Here is a 19,662-nt window from a genome sequence, read left to right on the forward strand (position 1 = left end):
ATGATGTTCAGTTTATTTATATGATGGATTACATTGTTAGATTTGCGTATGTTGTACCAGCCCTGCTTCTCTGGGATGAAGCCTACTTGATCATAATGGATAATTTATCTAATGTGTTCTTGGATTTGGTTTGCCAGTATTTTATTGAGAATTTTTGCATCGATGTTCATGAGTGAGATTGGCCTGTAATTTTCTTTCTTGGTTGTGTCTTTGTGTGGTTTTGGTATCAGGGTAACTGTAGCTTCATAAAAAGAATTTGGCAATGACTCTTCTGTTTCTATATTGGGAAATACATTAAGAAGTATAGGTATTAGGTCTTCTTGGAAGTTCTGGTAGAATTCTGCATTGAAACCATCTGGTCCTGGGCTTTTTCTGTAGGGAGGTTTTTTTTTTTTTTACAACAGCTTCTATTTCTTCACTACTAACAGGTCTATTTAGATTGTTCATCTGGTCTTGTTTTAACTTTGGCAAATGGTACTAATCTAAAAACAAGTTCATTTCTTGTACATTTTCCAACTTTGTGGCATATAAGCTTTTGTAGTAAGATCTAATGATTCTCTGAATTTCCTCTGTGTCTGTGGTTATGTCCCCCTTTTCATTTCTGATCTTATTAATTTGCATGTTCTCTCTCTGTCATTTGATTAGTTTAGCTAGGGGTTTGTCAATCTTGTTGATTTTCTCCAAGAACCAGCTTTTTGTTTCATTGATTCTTTGGATTGTTTTCTGTGTTTCTATTTTGTTGATTTCAGCTCTCAGTTTGATTATTTCCAGTCTTGTACTCCTCCTGGGTGAGTCTGCTTCTTTTTATCCAGAGTTTTCAGGTGTGCTGTTAAGTCTGTTAAGGTGTGCTGTTAATGTGTGCTTTCTCCATTTTCTTTAATTGGGCACTTAGTGCTATGAACTTTCCTCTTAGCATTGCTTTCATTGTGTCCCATAGGTTTGAGTATGTTGTGTCTTTATTTTCACTAATTTCTAGAAAGACTTTAATTTCTTTCTTTATTTCATCCTTGACCCAGGAGTGATTCAGTTGTTGACTGTTCAGCTTCCTTAAGTTTGTAGACTTTCTGGGGTTAGAATTGTTGTTGAATTCTAACTTTATTCCATGTTGATCCGACAAGACACAGGTGGTTACTAATATTTTTTTGTATGTGTGGAAGTTTGATTTGTTATCGAGTATGTGGTCAATTTCGAAAAGGTTCCATGAGCTGCAGAGAAGAAGGTATATTCTTTCCTATTTGGGTGGAATGCTCTATAGATGTCTGTTAAGTCCATTTGATTCATTACCTCTATTAATTATCTTATTTCTCTGTTAGGTTTCTGTCTGATTGACCTGTCCATTGGTGAGAGAGGTGTGTTGAAGTCTCCTACTCTCTGTGTGTGTTTTGATGACTGCCTTGAGTTCTAAAATTTTTTCTTTTGCATAAGTGGGTGCTTTTATATTAGGGGCATAGATATTCAGGATTGAGACTTCCTCCTGATGAATTGTTCCTGTTATGAGTATAAAATGTCCGTCTCCATCTCTTCTGATTGATTTTAGTTTGAAGTCAATTTTGTTGGAAATTTGAATGGCCACACCTGCTTGTTTCTTAGGTCGGTTTGCTTGAAAAACCTTTTCCCAACCCTTTACTCTGAGTAGATGTCTGTCTTTGTGGTTGAGGTGTGTTTCTTGTAAACAGCAGAATGTTGGATCCTGTTTTCGTATCCAATCTCTTAGTCTGTGCCTTTTTATAGGTGAATTGAGTCCATTAATATTAAGTGATATTAATGACCAGTGGATGTTGACTCTGGTTATTTTTTTATTTTTTTTTGTGTAGTAGACTTTGTGTGTTTCCTTTCTTTGTGTTGTGCTTGTGAAGTGTCGCTAGATGTTTGAGTTATTGTAGGCAGTGTTGGCAATGTTACTTTCCTTGGGTTGCGATTTTCCTTCTATTACTTTCTGTAATGCTGGATTTGTGGCTAAGTATTTTTTAAATTTGTTTTTATCCTGAAATATTTTGTTTTCTCCATTGATAGTTGATGATAGCTTGGCTGGGTATAGTAGTCTGGGCTTGCATCCATGGTCTCTTAGTTTCTGCAGTACCTCTATCCAGGACCTTCTGGCTTTCATGGTTTCCATAGAGAAGTCTGGTGTAAGTCTGATAGGTTTGCCTTTATAAGTTACGTGACCTTTTCCCTTTGTACCTCTTAATATTCTTTCTTTAACCTGTATGTTTTGTGTTTTGATTATTATATGGTGAGGGGATTTTCTTTTGATCAAGTCTATTCGGTGTTCTGTATGCTTCTTGAACCTTCATAGGAATATTATTCTTTCGGTTGGGAAAGTTTTCTTTAATAATTTTGTTGAATATATTTTCTGGGCCTTTGATCCACAATTCTTCTCTTTCTTCTACTCCTATTATTCTTAGGTTTGGTCTTTTTATTATGTCTCAGATTTCTTGAATGTTTTGTGATGAGAATTTGTTAGAATTGCTGTTTTCTTTTGTCAGAGTGTTATTTTCTCTACAGTGCCTTCAGAATCTGAGATTCGTTCTTTTATCTCTTGTATTCTATTGGTTATGCTTGATTCTGTAGTCTCTGTTCGTTTACCTAGATTTTCCATATCCAGCCGGCCCTCGGTTTGTGCTTTCTTCATTGCCTCCATTTTAGTTTTCAATTCTTGAACTGTTTCCATTACCTGTTTGATTGTTTTTTCTTGGTTTCCCAGGGTATCATTTATGGATTTACTCATTTCTTCAAACTTTTTGTTATACTTCTCATCCATTTCTTTACTCATTTCTTCAAACTTTTTGTTATACTTCTCATCCATTTCTTTAAGTGAGTTTTTAATATCCTGTTTAAGGGACTCTATTGCTTTCATAAAGGCACTTTTTTCCCACTTCTTCTGGATTAGGGTGTTCAAGTCCTTTTGTTGTAGGTTCGCTGGGATCTGATGTTTCCAAGTTGTTTTTCAGGTTGTTTGAGGAATTCTTGCCTTGGCGTCTGCCCATCTCTTCCGTACCGGGTCAGGTTCCATTGTTGTGCAGGGACTGCAGTGACAGAAGGCCTACCTTTCTGCAGGCAAGCTATTGAAACATCCATTTCTAGTATTTTTAAATAAATGACATCTTTGTTTATCTTCCATGTTTTTTGGTCTTAGAATTACCTGTGAAAATGGTCCCATGCTGGCGCTGTTCATTTACCCAGATTTTCCATATCCAACCGTCCCTCGGTTTGTGTTTCCTTCATTGCCTCCATTTCAGTTTTCAAGTCTGGAACTGTTTCCATTATCTGTTTGATTGTTTTTTCTTGGTTTCCTAGGGTATCTTTTAGGGATTTATTTATTTCTTCAATCTTTTTGTTATTCTTCTCATCCATTTCTTTAAGGGAGTTTTTTACATCATGTTTAAGGGACTCTATCATTTCATAATGTCTATGTTTTCTACTTCTTCTGGATTAGGGTTTTCAAGTCTTCCTCTTGTATGTTCGCTGGGTTCTGTTGTTATCATGTTGTTTTTCAGGTTGTTGGAGTAATTCTTGCATTGGCGCCTGCTCATCTCTTCCTTCAAATGCTCTCCAATGGATCTTCTGGTACAGGATAATGGTCACTTGCTGGCCAGGGATCTCACAGACAAAAGGGTGGGCTTGCAGAGTGCAGGCTCAGTGAAACAAAAGAACTCCTGCCCAGTTGCACTCACCACTTAGTTCCCAGAGCCTCAGCCCCAAAACAGGCTGAGTTGGGGGTCTTATGACCCTGCAGAAGAGATGGGGTGCCTGGGAGCAAGCTGGGATGGGATAGGAAGAGAGAGGCAGTAGCCGTGTAGAAAAGCCCCAGCTGGATGGCCAGAAAGTTTAAAGGGTTGAGAGGTGTCTGTGCTCCCTTTCCAGGGTGTCTGCTGGCCTGTCAGGAACACACTCACCTCTTTGATGGATCTTCTGATACAGGATTAGGGCCACTTGCTGGCCAGGGACCTTGCAGGCAAAAGTGCAGGCTTGCCGTATGCAGCTTAAGTGAAACAAAGGAACTCCTGCCTAGTTGCACTCACCACTTTGTTCCTTGAGCCTCTGCTCTAAAACAGACTGAGTTCTATGGTAAACTCCTTGTATCTTTATAGGCATGTCCTTTTTTTAGGTTGAGAAACTTTTATTCTATAATTTTTTGAATATTTTTCTATGCCTATGAGCTGGAATTCTTCTCATTCTTTGACCCCTGTTATTCTTAGGTTTGGTTTTTTCATATTTCCTGAATGTTTTGTGTTAAGAATTTTTTGATTTAGTATTTCTTCGACCAATATATCTATTTTCTCTCTTTCATCTTCAGCACCTGAGATTCTCTTTTCTATCTCTTGCATTCTGTTGGTTAAGCCTGCATCTTTAGTTCTTATTCACTTACACAGATTTTTTCATTTCAAGAAATTTCTCCATTTGTGTTTATTTTTTATTGCCTCTAATTCAATTTCCAAGTCTTGAACTGTTTCCCTTACCTGTTTGATTATTTTTTCTTGCTTTTCTTTAAGGTATTTATTAATTTCTTTCAGTATTTTTGTTTGTCTTTTCCCTTCTTTAAAAAAGGAAATTTCACATTTTCTCTTTAAGCTATTTTAAAGCTTTTTGTCCCCTGCTTCATCTGCTTTGGGATGTTCATATCTTTCTGTTGTAGATCAATGAAGTTCTGGTGGTGCCATGTTGCTCTTGATGTTAAATATACTCTTACATTGCCATTTATCCATCTCTTCTTCCATTTGGTGCAGGCAATGCCTGATTGTGAGTGGTTTGTTTGGCCAGTGGTTGGGCACGGTGGTAGTGGAGCCTGCCGTAGGATTCTTATCTGCTAGTTGACTGCTGTGGTTGAAATGGGAGCAGAAAGGGCACGGGATGTTCCCTGGGGCTTAGAGCCTAGGGATTGGGGCAGTTTATCTGAAAGACCAGTCACTCACTTCCTCTTCCCATTGTTGCAAGGAGTGTTTGTGTCTCTAGGGTCTGCTTATCATGACAGGGATGTTTGGTCAGTGAAACAGTGAAGGGTTCAGTGGGTTTGGGTGGTAGAGTGGGTCTTGTAGGTTACACTGTACAATGGGTGGGAATAGTAGTGGGGCAGCCTGCCAGAAGTACTCTTACCTGCTATCTTACTGCTGAGACTCTATAAAGTCTTTGTGATATATGCCCAAGAATGATATAGCTGAATCATATGATAGTGAAATTTTTACATTTTGAGAAACTTCTAGAGTGATTCCCACAGAGACTGCACTAATCTACATTCACACAATCAGTGTAGGAGGTTCTGCATTTGCCAATCCATGCCAGGGTTTATTGTAACTTTTATTCCTCATCTTGGCTGCTCTGGCTGAGATGAGATAGATGTATAAAAATATGAATTGAACTTCTGATCTTTTAAACTGAGGAAAATTCAACTATAGGTGACTGTAGAACACAAGTGACAGAAAAAAGAAGGATGTTATAGTTGGGGATACATGTTTATGACATTTGAAGTCCAAGTCATTTTCATTTCCTTAACAAATGTAGAGTGCAAGCCATAAGTAATGACGGCATGCTTAATTGTCTTTAGATCATTTATTTCTATCAGCATTCATTTACCTTTTCTGGTTCCCTTTGAGCCTTTAGAAGTTGACACTTTCTCAGAGTAAATTACAGGGTATGTTGCTAAAATCCTGGGTAAACCAGTGCTGATAGTTGGTGGTGACATTGTATCTTGCCTTTGTGCCTTTTCACCATTTTTCAGCTCCAATAATTTTCTCAATCATTTTGAATCTCTTTATCATTATCTCTTGTAAAACCAGAATCTCCTGACCTGTGAATGTTTTTTTTTGTGATTTCCCTATGGTATTAATTTTTGGTCCCCATTTTGCACCTGTGATTCCAAGGTCTTAATGTTTTCTTTTAAAGATAACATCTCCTCCTTAAACTGCTCCTGGATATCGTGTAAATTGCCATCCTGAAGGTACATTTTTTTCTGTTATCTTATCAAAACTCTGTGATGAGACCCACATTGGAGCACTGGACTGAGCCCCCAAGGTCCTAATGAGGAGCAGAAGAAGGGAGAACATGAGCAAGGAAGTCAGGATTGTGAGGGGTGTGTTCACCCACTGAGACAGTGGGACAGATCTAATGGGAGATCACCAAGGCCAGTTGGACTGGGACTGATGGAGCATGTGATCAAACCAGATTCTCTGAATGTGGCTGACAGTGGAGGCTGACTGAGAAGCCAAGGACAATGGCGCTGGGCTTTGATTCTACTGCATGTACTGGCTTTTTGGGAGCCTTGTCTGTTTGAATGCTCACCTTCCTGGACCTGGGGGTAACGGGGAGGACCTTGGACTTTCCATAGGGTAGGGAACCCTGACTGCTCTTTGGCCTGGAGAAGGAGGGTGAGGAGGAGTGTGTGGGGGGGAAGTGGGAGGAGGGGAAGAGGTGGACATTTTTAATAAAAAAACCTCTGTGATAACTTTTGAATGTCAAATTTAACAGCCTGGATCCTTTCAGGTAAGTTCCTAGTACCCTTAGATATGGAGTCAATTTTGCCTATCATGGTATTAATCCCTTCAATTAGTGCCATATACTTCCATAATGATATTAAATGGAGAAGAAAACTGAAACCTAAAAGCCAGTAAATTGAGGTACCTCCATAGGCTTATAGGCCTCTTGTGATTTTTTCCATAATGGCAGCAAAAACTGCGGCAAAAGTCCCATTAGAAACGAAATCCGCCATTTTACCTGTTAACTAGCAGATGCCTATGTTTCTGAGTTGCAACCGGAATCAATGGAATGGTATCACGACAGATTCTGATAAAATCTGCCCTGATACTTGTTTAAAAAAGAAAAAAACTGGGGAAAAATGAGTCACTCAAGAGGTTAGATGTAGTTAAGAAAACTCAGAGTCCAGGCACAGAGAGTAGAAACCCAGGGAGCTTCCAGAGGCTAACAAACAGCTCTGCTTGCCCTGGGTGCCCACCCACATGGTGCCAAGTGAAGGCAGAGAGATCTGGCGCTTAATAAAAGGAATCCCACCCTAGCTCAGAACTAAGAAATATACAGGTATTTACTAATAGATAAAACTTACAAATCAGGATTCTCTGAGTGAACGATGGATAAAGATGAGATCCAAACAAACCAAACCAGCAAAACCAGGGTCCAGGGGGAAAGGCAGAGAGGAAGAGGGCCAGAGTGTTTCCATATCCAGCAAATAATCTATGAGGCCATGCCCCAGTAGGCAGGTAGTTGTTAGCTATACACCTTCCGGCAGCATATTTAAGTGAGAATATGGGACTTGAGGAGAGAAGAGGATAGGAGGATCATAAAAATCAAGACTGTATAAAAAAAGCCATATAAAACCCCAGTAGTTTATATACTAATTGAAAATATAATATGTATATACATGTATTTTAATGAAAATTTGAATGAAAATAACCTGCATGAACAGACAATGCTGCCTGAGGAAAACATAGGTTATTAAATAAAAAATATCAGGCAAAATGTATCTTCCTATGAGTTATTGATCAAAGATTTGGGTAGAGGCTGCCAAATAACACAGGCTATTATCATTCCTCTCAGTAGACCACCATAGCTATATTATAGACCCTATTCCTAAAAACAATTCACACTTTGAATGAAGGACATAAAGACACCATACTCAACTGGTCAGGAAATGCTTTCCATGCTGACTAACTCATATAGAGTGGAAAGTAGCTATACTTGCTGTAGGGGGAGAAAAAGACATCCGTGGTCTTACATAGCTCTGGACCTTATATGCTACAATACTGACCTGTTGAGATGAGTCCACTTGTACAATAGTGGCATGATTGTTATGGGGGCAACTAACAACTTTCTGATTGTGTTTGTGACCTGCTCCACAGGAAGGATTACCTGCTTGATTCTGTAAACCTGACCAAAAACCTTTGCGTGGGGAGACCACAGACCTTGGATGTTGGTGGCAACTACTGTTATTGTTCTACTAAATAATCACACTTTCAAATAGCCTCATCACTATTTGTACGTATACTCATAGATTTGTGTTGTTTTCAACTCTGGTCAGAAAAGGCTCTTTTTTATTTCAATGGGTAGTTATCTGTGCAGAGACTTATAACTGGTCGAAGTACTGAACATGAATATCTCTGAGCACTTATGTGTGTGAATCAACTTTATCAACCTTCCACCACTGGAGGCTCATGGAACTCCACACACAAGAACATAGAAAAAACATTAGCAGTCAGTGAATGGGAGAAGAGCAATGAAATGCTACCTTTTTGACATGCCACAAGTGTTGCATGCAGCAATTCACAGCAGCTGTGGTTACTTACATAAGATCAAGTCAGTCAAAATTCCAGTGTGGATGAAGGAGGGGCCCCATGATCCTGTTTGGTGACTGATGGATGTTGAGGGAGAAACATTGTTCTTTGGGAATGTGGCCACTGGTTGGCTGATAACTCCCCAGGGGATAGTCAGACAAAATGTTCATATTGACAATATTAATTGAACTAATGGATTTATCATTAACAAAGAAAGAAAGGGAACATGAACCTTGAAGGGAGATGGGATGGGGCTGGGGAAATGGGAGAGAGATGATGGTTTGGAGATATGACTAATATAGTTTATAGGAACACAGGGAACTTTCAATTAATAAAAATTAAATTATAATTAATATTGTGCTTTCATTTACTCCAGAAAAGTAGTGAAATAGTTTTAAGAGAGACTTAAATGGAACCAGGGAAAAGGGAAATAGTGATAAAAAATAAAAAAAGAGAAAGCATTCTTTCTTGTAAGAAAGACAAGAAAAGATTGATATCAACGGCCAGTATACTATGATTACAGAAGTCTTCAAAATTTTACTGCAAAATAGACCATTACCTTATAGACGCATTCTTATAATATACAGATTTGCTTAACTTGGTCTAGATTTGGCACTATTTTTTAAATGATGATAGTGGAATATTGCTATAAAATTCTTTTAACTATGCTTTTGAATCCACTGTAATCATGAAATAATGAGTAATTATAAACAGTGTAGAAATGAGAGCCCCTGAATGGGAAAAGATCTTCATCAACTCCATATCTGACAGAAGGATGATCTTCAAAATATATAAAGAACTCAAGAAACTAAACATCAAAATACAAAATAATCCAATTAAAAAGGGTACAGAGCTAAGCAGAGAATTCTCAGCAGAAATCTCCCAAATGACTGAAAGACATTTAAGGAATTGCTCAACATCATTATTCATCAGGAAAATACAAGTCAAAATGAATCTGAGATACCTACCACCTTACACTGTCAGAATGGCTAAGATCAAAAGTACTGTGAACAAGCTATGTTGGAGAGAATGTGGTGTCAGGGGATCACTCCTCCACTGCTGTTGGGAGTGCAAACTTGTACAGGCACTTTTGAAATCAGTAAGGTAGTTTCTCAGAAAATTAGTACTCAATCTAACTCAAGACCCAGAGATACCACATCTGGGCATATACCCAAAGGATGCTTAATCATACCACAAGGACACTTGCTCAGCATTATTCATAGCAGCATTATTGATAATAGTCAGAACCTGAAAACAACCAAATGACCCTAAACTGAAGAAAGGATAAAGAAAATGTGGTATATTTATACAATGGAATATTACTCAGTTGTAAAAAATGATATGAAGAAATTTGCAGGCAAACAGGAAAAAAAACAGGATGAATAAAGGAAAAAAAACAATCCTGAGTGAGGTAATCCAGACCCAGAAAGACAAACACAGTATGCAGCCACTCGTAAGTAGATATTAGATGTAAAACAAAAGATAGCCAGACTACAGTCCACAGCTCCAGAGAAGCTAGGTAAAAATGAAGACCCTAAGAGGGACTCATGGATCACACAGAGAAGGGGAATTAGATGAGATTTCCTGGGTAAACTGGGGACAAGGAGGGTGGACAAGGGTAAGCAAGGGAGCAGAGAACATGAAGGCATGGGATGGTTGAGAGGTGAGAGGGACAGAATGGGAGAGCCATGAAAGAGAGACTTTGATAGAGAGTGTCGCAATGAGGTTAGGGAGAAACCTAGTGCTAGGGGAATCCCCAAGAATCCATCCACAACAATGACCCCAGCTAAGACTCCTAGCAATAGTGGAAAGGTAAAACAAACTGGCCTTCCCATCTAACCAGGTTGATGAATACCAAAATTGTCATCATAGAGCCTTTTATCCAGCAACTGACAGAACCAGATGCAGAGATCCACAACCAAGCAACAGGCTGAGCTCCGGGAATCCAATCGAAGACAGGGACGAGGAAATATATGAGCAAAGGAGATCAACACCATGAGGGAGAAATCTACAGAGAAAACTTATCCAATATATTGGGAACTCAGGAACTCTAGACTGACAGCTGTGGAGCCTCCATGGGATAGAATTAGGCCCTCCACATGTGGAAGACAGTGAAGCTTGGACTATTTGTGAGGCACCTGACAGTGGGACCAGGGTCTATTCCTGGTGCATAAGCCAACTTATTGGAGCCCATTCCCTGTTGTGGAATGCATATTCAGCCTTAATGTGTGGGGGGAAAGTTATGCCCAACTTAATGTTCCAGACTTTGTTGACTTTGCACAGGGTGAGAGTGGGTGGGAGTGGAGAACTGTGGAAGGAACGTAAAATAAAATTTGAAAAATTTAATTAAAAAAGAGGACTTCTAAAAGTGCCGCGAGCTTTGCGATAAGCCTCTGGTTTCTCGGTGAATCTTGACACTGACAATTTTCAAACTGTCACATTCATTCTGTTTAATTGTTTATGCTTTGTTTACATCATTTAATAACTGTCTATTTCGTATTTTCTCAAATGTTAACTTGCTAAGGGACAAATCTTTTGTATTACACATTCTTGTTTGATTTCAAGAACAGAAGGAAAGTGTGAACCCAAAACCCATGTCCAGCATTTGAAGATGACCTAGCCAGGAAGACATTTTATAAACCTTGAAAACTGAGCCATAGCTAACTTAAGTAAAAATCCCAACTAGAGACTTGAAACAGATGGGTTAGCAAAAAGCCCCCTTTGATTTTAAATATACATTTCTAAAATGAAAATTCAATAAACAAAGCTGTCATCTGAGAAGATTGGAGAAAGAAGTGAAAAATAAATTTTGTAGGGAAGAAGAAGCAATAGTTAGAGCAAAAATCTGTGAAACTGCAAACAGCACATCACGAGAGAGAGGCAATAATAATAAAGGCTGATTCCTTGCAAAGATCAGTGAAAAGTACATTTTTTTGGAGACACCGTTTTGCTATGGAGCACAGGCTGTCCTTGAGCTGAGGGTACTGCAGCTTTTGCCTCCCAAGGACTAGGATTTGAGGCATGAGTCACTACAACTCAATGCAAAAATCTATTAAAAGGATGTCTCTAATAAGAGAGCTAGACAGAGAGACGACAGGTGAATAAGAGGATCAGAAGGGAGAGGAACTGGGCAAAGGGGAGACAGAAACTGAAATCAGGATGCCAATATGTAGCACAAGTTCTAAGAGTCTCAAGAAAAACCCAGAGTCAGATATAGGGGAAAAAGCCGAGAGATAAAAGAGACAAGGAGTGAAACCACCAGCCACTTACTCAACTTCCCAGCTGAAAAGAGACTGAGTTCTTGATTGCTCATGCCTTATCACTTCCTCCCTCTGACTAGCATCTCACTTCCTGTCTGTTGGTACAGACCTCCAGACCTCTATGGTTAGTGGCCATCTTTGCCCTCTGATCTTCAGGCAAGCTTCTTTTGAACAAATAAGCTATCAACACAGGCTTCAGTACAGATCTATGGATAATGAAACAAATAACAAAGAAACATTAAAGGAAATTCTACACCCACAAGTTTGCTAACCTAAATGAAATAGACCAGTTCCTCAAGAGTCACATTTGCTTAGGTGCACACAAGAGGAAATTGACAAAATCAAGAGATCTATATCTATTAAATAAATAGCATAATCATTAAAGACCTCCCCAAACAGGAGGCACAAGGCATTAATGATATCTCTGAAAAATTCTACCAAACTTTTAAGGAAAAATTGATACCAGGTCTGTATAAACTCATCTGGAAAATAGAAACTGAGGGAGTGTAAAGCTATCATCAAAGAAAACTAAACACATGAAAAAGATTATATAAGAAAAGAAAACTGTTAGCCAATATCTCTCATGAATTCTGATGCAAAGTCATCCATAAAACATGGGACAAATTAAATGTAACAGTGAAACAAACAGAATTATACCATTGCAAAGGGGTATTTATCCCAGTTGTAAAAGGATACTTAAAATTAGAAGAACAATTATTGTACATTATCACATCAACAAGCTAAAGAAGAAAAGACCACACTATATGTATAAAATATTATTAGACAAAATTAAGCAGTAATTTGTATGTTATCACTAAAAACTCATTAAATTGGAAATACAAAGAAACCACCTCAATTGGATAAAGAGTATCTCTGAAAACCTTAAATCAGCATCATTCTTAGTTGTCAGGAACTATCGACTTTTCCACTAATACTAGAAGCAGGGATGGAGGTTTCCTTTCACCATTATTTTTCAAAGTCATTCTGGAAATCTTAGCTGATATGTTATGATAGAAAAGGAAATAGAACATGTACAGTTTGGGAAAAAACAAGACTGTCTTTGTTTTCAGATAACATAATCAGTAAAGGTAATTTAAGAATTACTAAAGAAACCATCATGGAACCAGTAAGAAATTATACCAAGATTAATAAATAGTAATATACAGAGTTCATTTATTCCGTTTGCTATTTTTGACACTCTTTTGAACTTGATGGAGCCCATGCTAATTCTTCTTCCTTGGGTTACTAAGTTTTCACACAATTGTAGGCAATTACCATTGCCCAGGTCATTAATTTCTTTGTTATATGTAGGTTTGAACAAATGTTATTCAAAATTAAAAACACAGTAGAATTTATATCATCACCAACCCAAATGATAAATTGTACATGTAATAGAATATGCAAAAGCTTATTATAAAAGATTCATAATTTAAAAATAAAAAAGACAATCATGGTTAAGCTTTGTGACTTTTTATAATCCTAATTTCCATCAGACTCGTTTTGATACAATTATTGTTCTCAAAATTTCTAGCACCCTTGATTTTTTTCTAATTTTAAAAAACATTTCATGTAAAACTCCAGAGAATAAATCATGTATAATCAAATACAAAATTGGCACATTATAGGCACTTAAATCTTATTTTCTTTGGAAATATCCATTATAGTAACAAAAGGTAAAGAAATGAACAGTGAGAACACAATACATGTATTTCTTTGATTTTTTTCTCTTTTGATAATCACTCAATAGTATCCTTAGGTTGTTTGTCTATAACTTTCCTTGTCATGGTCAGCACAATGTGCTATAATAGAAGTCACAGGCCCTATAATTAAATCTACCTGTTTTTGGCAACTTATTTACATCCTAGGTTATAGTTTCAGCCCTTTCTTTCAAAAGAACTGATGCATTGAGCAATGAGTAATTGTGTAAGAGCTAAAAACTGTTTGTTTCCTTTGTCTCATTGCATACTTGCCTCAATGGCTGCAGGACAGACAGCTTAAGACTTAGTCCACTGTGGTTTATATGCCGGTTTTAAGGTTAGTCATCGAGGATGATGCTCTATTGTCAGCAATGGTTGTCATATTGGGATCAAGAAAGATCAAGGCCTAGAAGCTCATTTCACATCATATCTTAGAGGAGGTCTATACCCTGGTTATTCAATTTGCAACTCAGAATCAGTGAAGTGATGAAAGGTAGGGTTTTGATACAGCACTAGATTTAAGCATTAAAGTCACAGTAAGAAGACTGCTTTTCCACCACCAAAAAGCTTGCCCATTGCCTCCTTCATGTCTCTGTTCCTCAAGCTGTAGATGAATGGGTTCAGCATGGGAATCACAATCATGTAGAGAATGGCAGCCCTGCGTTCCCTCTCTGCAGAATGAGTTGATGGGGGAAGTAAATACACACCCATCAGCGATCCATAGAAAAGCAGAACAACTGTAAGATGAGAGCCACAAGTAGAAAAGGTTTTCCATCGCCCTCCAGAAGAAGGGATGCTCAACACAGACCAAGAAATGCGGGCATAGGAGATGACAATCAACATGAGAGGAATAGCAAGAAACAACAACCCCAAGGTAATGATCATTAGCTCATTAATGTGGGTGTCAGAGCAGGCAAGTTTCAGCAGAGCACTGGGGTCACAGTAGAAGTGGGGTATGACTGTGTGGGCACAGAAAGCCACACGTGTCAACAGCAGTGTGTGCATCAGGGCGGGACAGTTGGTTAGCACCCAGCACATACACAGCATTAATGCACACTGTTGGGGACTCATAATTGTGCTGTAATGGAGTGGCTGGCAGATAGCAACATAACGGTCATATGCCATCACAGCAAGAAGGCAGTTGTCAAGGCCACCAAACATCAGAAGGAAATACAGCTGGGTAAGGCACCCAGAATAGGAGATTGTCTGACTGTGGGTATGAATGTTGGCAAGCATTTTGGGAACTGAGGTAGAAGTGAAACAAGCATCAGCGAAGGATAGATTGGCCAAGAAGAAGTACATAGGAGTGTGAAGGTGTGCATCAGAACTGATGACAAGGATGATGAGCAGGTTCCCCACAATAGTGACCAGATACATGCCAAGGAAGATTCCAAATAAAAGGGGCTGCTCCCCTGGCTGCTCAGAGAGTCCCAGAAGGAAGAAGTCTGAAGAAGCAGATTGATTCACTTTGCTTGGCTTTCCCATCTTGTGTAGTTCTTTTGTGCAAAAACGTCTGTATGTGCCAAATTTAATCATTAAATCAGCTCATAGATATAGATTTGTATCACCAGAACTGTATGTCCATGAGCATCTCTGAGTATCACTGGATAAAATAAAAGACTTTTCATAGAATAATTAATATAATAAGCACCCAAATGCAAATTTTGTTTTCTATGCTGCAGAAGGCTTTATAGAAAAGTGAACAGTTTGATTAGAGAAGTCAGCACAGTCTATTAGAAGAAGGTGAAAATTAAACATGGTCTTGTTAGGAACATTTGAAAAGTATTTTAAGTTGGTGCGTTAGAGAGGAGGTGTAAATTTTCATCCTCACTCCCCTATTCTAATGTACACATACATTCACACATGCATTTTTACATACAAATAATGATGCTACAGATTTTTGCATGAACACTGAAGAATGACTTTGAACTTTTCTATATATGGGAGCATTGGACACTTGGACTGTGGGCAGTGATAGCCCACTGCTGCAGCCACTCTTAGGAGGATGTTTCCCCTAGAACTCCCCTTTGTATGATTATCCTCCCCCCTTTTTTATATCACAGTGGCAATCTGGGGTCCAGTATTTAAGACCCTCTTTCTCCACTCCTACAATTTTACTATATATCTCTGTTACTTGGTTTTCAACAGATGGAATGAAAATAAATGTTTTTGGGTCTTTGTTTTCCTTTCTTCAAACAGCTTTGTCTGCTGTTCTTGGATATAGAGTAAGCTGGTACGGTCAAGTTGTGATCTTAGAAGATTCATAATCTTTCAGTTTTCTATTTATTCTGTCATTCATAAGAAGCTTCTAAACTTAAGAATATACTTGGGTTGCACACCCCTAAAATGTTCACCTATTTGCATGACAAGGTGTGCGTGTGTGTGTGTATGTGTATTTGAGCATCTGTGAAGATAAAGCATATCCCCTTCCAAGTCCTCACCTGTCGCAGTGTATATTAGTTTCAAGCATCTTCAGATTCCCAAGTTTTCTCCTCTAGCTGGAAAATTATCAGTGAAGATGTGACAAAAGAGATTTTTTTTGACTTGGTTAGTAAAACTCATGTCCACCAATCTAGCACTCCTTGAGAACACTGAGTGTGTAAGACTCCATTTCTGATTCCTTAGACCAAGCAGGACAGCAATTCTTAGGGTTATAAAGGCTCCTGACACATCATTTTCCAACTGACTTATTAAAACCAACTCCAGTGTCTTTGTAGAGTGTGCTCTCCAGTCAGTTCTATCTGGGTCCTAGGGCACCAGGCCATTTGTTTCCTCAAGGGGTATGCTACCAGGTGCAGATCTCCAGAGTGTGATTCCGAGTCTCTTGCTGGTATACTCTTTAGCTTGACTAGCTAGCCCACTGGGACTCCCACCTATGCTTTGGACAACTCACTTTGCCCTCATTAAAATGCGATGGAAAAAGAAATTGAGCATGTAAGTGAAGACATAGCCATTTTATTAATTTATATATTTTTCTTTTTAAAAATTATTTTCTCATATATCACATCCCAGCCACTTTCCCCCTCCCCTTTCTCCTCCCAGCTCTTCTCCCCATTTCCCTCTCTTCCACTTCTCCTCCTTTCCCTTCAGGAAAGGACAACTCTTTCAGAGGTCTCAAACAAACATGGGATATCAAGTTGCAATAAGACTAGGCCCCACCCCTTGTATTAAATCTGGACGGGGCAGCACAGTAAGAGGAAAGGATCCCAAAAGCAGGCGAAGGAGTCGGGGATAGGCATTGCTCTCACTGTTAGAAATCCCACAAGAAGACCAAGCTCCACAGCTGCAGCACAAGTGTAGAGGGTCTATGTCATAACTTTGTGGCTAATACGGCCCATTTTTGACTTCCCTAAACAGAAAAATGTTAATAAACATCCAAAAGCTTTGAATGAGGTCCAGTACACAAAGCACATTGGACTTAGTGATGCAGCATAGCATCATAAAGCACTCCAGCCGCAGAAGTGATGGAGCAAACAGACAGCACTCCAGTCGTACCTGCCTACACAGCAGCCAATAGGAAATCTATGTTTCTGAACAGTTCAGTACATGATCACAAGTAAGAAAACAAGCTTTGGGTGTTGGAACTACATTATTCCCCCTTGTAGATGGGTGTCCTGTCAGGGTAACGATTTGAGTAGAATTCTTCCCGGTGTCTGCTCACATCTAGAGACCAACCCCTTAATCACTGTACATCACCCTAGCACTCCCGTTGAACTAAGATTATGATTGAATCATTAGCAATTTAATAAGTACAAAAGAACCAAACTTTCTAAAAAATTATATATTTGCTATTACTATTAACAGTAAACATTTATTTCATTTACTATCCTTTGCAATGCTAGAGGAATACCCAGGCTCTCACATATGCTAAGCACTCTAACTGACCACTACACAAAGCTTGTTTTTCTTGACTTTTTGAGATAATTAATTCTCTTAATTTTCCTGTTACTGTATTTGTTTTCTTCCTACTGAAGTGTTTATATCTTTAAATATGGCTATTAGTAATAATAAAATGAAATAAAATATTTCTTTCCTAATAATCATCTTACATATACAATTTTTCAAAACGTATTTTTGTAGTTCTAATTGTAGGTGTTTTGCTTTGTAATTTTTCCCCAAGTATCTTTATACTAAAAAAAAATAAATCCTGTCTCATTTATTGAATCGGGGTAATTCTACTTAATTATTTCTTTTAAATTTTATAATTTTACTTTAAAATCATTATTGTATTATGATTGTCTGAGTATTGGAGGAGCATCCAAAGCTCTTAAACACTAAGACACTCTCTGACTCTATTCTAAATTTTAAACACTGCTTTTAAATATTTAAATATAAAGCTCAATGATTCCTAGGCTTTGATCATAGCTTGTGGAAAGCTAAGAATCACACACTTTCTGACTTTTTGCAAAAGTGTAGACATAATACATAGTTACAAGGTTTCTAAAGTAAATAGAAAAGAGTTCAGGAGCCTACATCTGGAGAAAAAACCTCCAAAATTCAGTCAACTTGAGGGCTTCATTCAGGCTCATTGTTCTCTTTGGATTCCAACTTCCAAATTTATTTTTTATCTCGCTATATCTAAAAAGAGAACACTTCCTCACAAGTTATTTGCCTTCAGAGGCCGGATGTTCAACTGTGAGTTATTTCAGGGTTGTAGAAGGACCGACACCAGATGTTCAGATCTAACAAATGTAGAATGTGGGAACTAGAGAAAAAGCAGTAAGGCAAATGGCTATTTGTATAGGTGGATTTTTTTTCTCTCCCACACTATCACAATCAACTTTCAGTTTTAACTCTTTAAATGAAATATTTAAATGCAGTGTTTAAAATTTAGAAGAGAGTCAGAGTGTCTTAGTATTTAAGAGCTCTGGATGCTCTTCCAATACTCATACAATCATGTTACAATAATGATTTTAAAATAAAATTATAAATTTAAAAGAAAGAATTAAGTAGAATTACCCCGATTCAATAAATGGGACAGGGGATCTTGTCTTTTTCTACTTCTCATGGTGATTAGATCTATGTAAGTCTCTCTTAGGGTTCTCATTGTTGTCTAAATTCTCTGGGATTGTGATTTGTAGGCTGGTTTTCTTTGCTTTATGTTTAAAAACCACTTATGAGTGAGTACATATGATAATTGTCTTTCTGTATCTGGGTTACCTCACTCAAAATGATGTTTTCTAGCTCCATTCATTTGACTACAAATTTCAGGATGTTATTTTTCTCTGCTGTGTAGTACTCCATGTGTAAATGTACCACATTTTCCTTATCCATTCTTCAGTCAAGAGGCATTAAGGTTGTTTACAGGTTCTGGATATGACAAACAATGCTGGTATGAACATAGTTGAGCACATGTCCTTGTGTCACGATTGAGCATCCTTTGAATATATATACCCCAAAGTGGTATTACTGGGTCTTGAGGAAGGTTGTTTTTTAATTTTCTGAGAAATCGCCACACTGACATCCAAAGGGGCTGTACCAGCTTGCATTTCCCCCAGCAATGCAAGAGTGTTCCCTTTATCCCACAACCTCTGAAGCATAAGTTGTCATCAGTGTTTTTGATCTTGGCCATTCTTACAGGATGGAATCTCAGAGTTGTTTTGATTTGCATTTCTCTGATGACTAAGAATGTGGAACATTTCCTTCAGTGTCTTTCAGCCATTTTAGATTCCTCTGTTAAGAGTTCTCTGTTTAGGTCTGCACTCCATTTTTTTTATTGGATTATTTGTCCTTTTGATGATCGATTTCTTGAGTTCTTCGTATATTTTGGAGATCAGACCTCTGTTCGATGCAGGGTTAGTGAAGATCTTTTCCCATCCTGTAGGCTGTCGTTTTGTCTTGTTGACCATGTCTTTTGCTTTACAGAAGCTTATCAGTTTCAGGAGATGCCATTTATTAATTGTTTCTATTTAATGAGTTGGAGGATTAAATAAAATACAACATAACATGTATTTATTAGTAATATAGTCACAATTAGTAAATAGTAGGTATTAAAAAAGATGGCTGCTGCCATTTTCCCTCCTCATGACTCCCTCAACTCAGAAGTAGCACCTTTGTCTGAAATTCATTTGTTCAGCGGTCATTCAGAGTATTACTATATTCCTGGGTCAAGATCTAGCTTGTACATAGCACTGAATAGATAAAATCTTTGCTTTCCTGACATTTTATTCAAAGTCAGTCGTTATCAACTATCCTAATGCTCTGACCCTTTAATACAGTTGCTCAAGTTGTGGTGACCCACAACCATAAAATTATTTCTTTGCTATTTTATAACTGCAATTTGCAACTGTTATGAACCATAATATAAAAATCTGATATGTCATCCCCAAAGGGGTTGCAACCCGTGACTTGCAAACCATTGTTCTAGGCTATCGGTTCATAGATGAGTCAAAAATAAGAAGTTCGTATTGTGTTTGTAGGAGTAAG

At 38.0% G+C, this 19,662-nt stretch overlaps 1 protein-coding gene across 1 annotated transcript; it reads right to left on the minus strand.

The window, feature by feature from the left end:
* Positions 1 to 13,767: 13,767 nt before the first annotated feature.
* On the minus strand, positions 13,768 to 14,721 carry Or1n2 (olfactory receptor family 1 subfamily N member 2). The gene has a single exon (XM_048428829.2). The coding sequence runs from the start codon at positions 14,719 to 14,721 to the stop codon at positions 13,768 to 13,770; it is 954 nt and encodes a 317-aa protein (XP_048284786.1).
* Positions 14,722 to 19,662: the final 4,941 nt, after the last annotated feature.

Source organism: Myodes glareolus, chromosome 21 (genome assembly GCF_982192425.1).
Source record: "Myodes glareolus chromosome 21, mMyoGla1.1, whole genome shotgun sequence".
Classification (NCBI taxonomy): Eukaryota; Metazoa; Chordata; class Mammalia; order Rodentia; family Cricetidae; genus Myodes; species Myodes glareolus.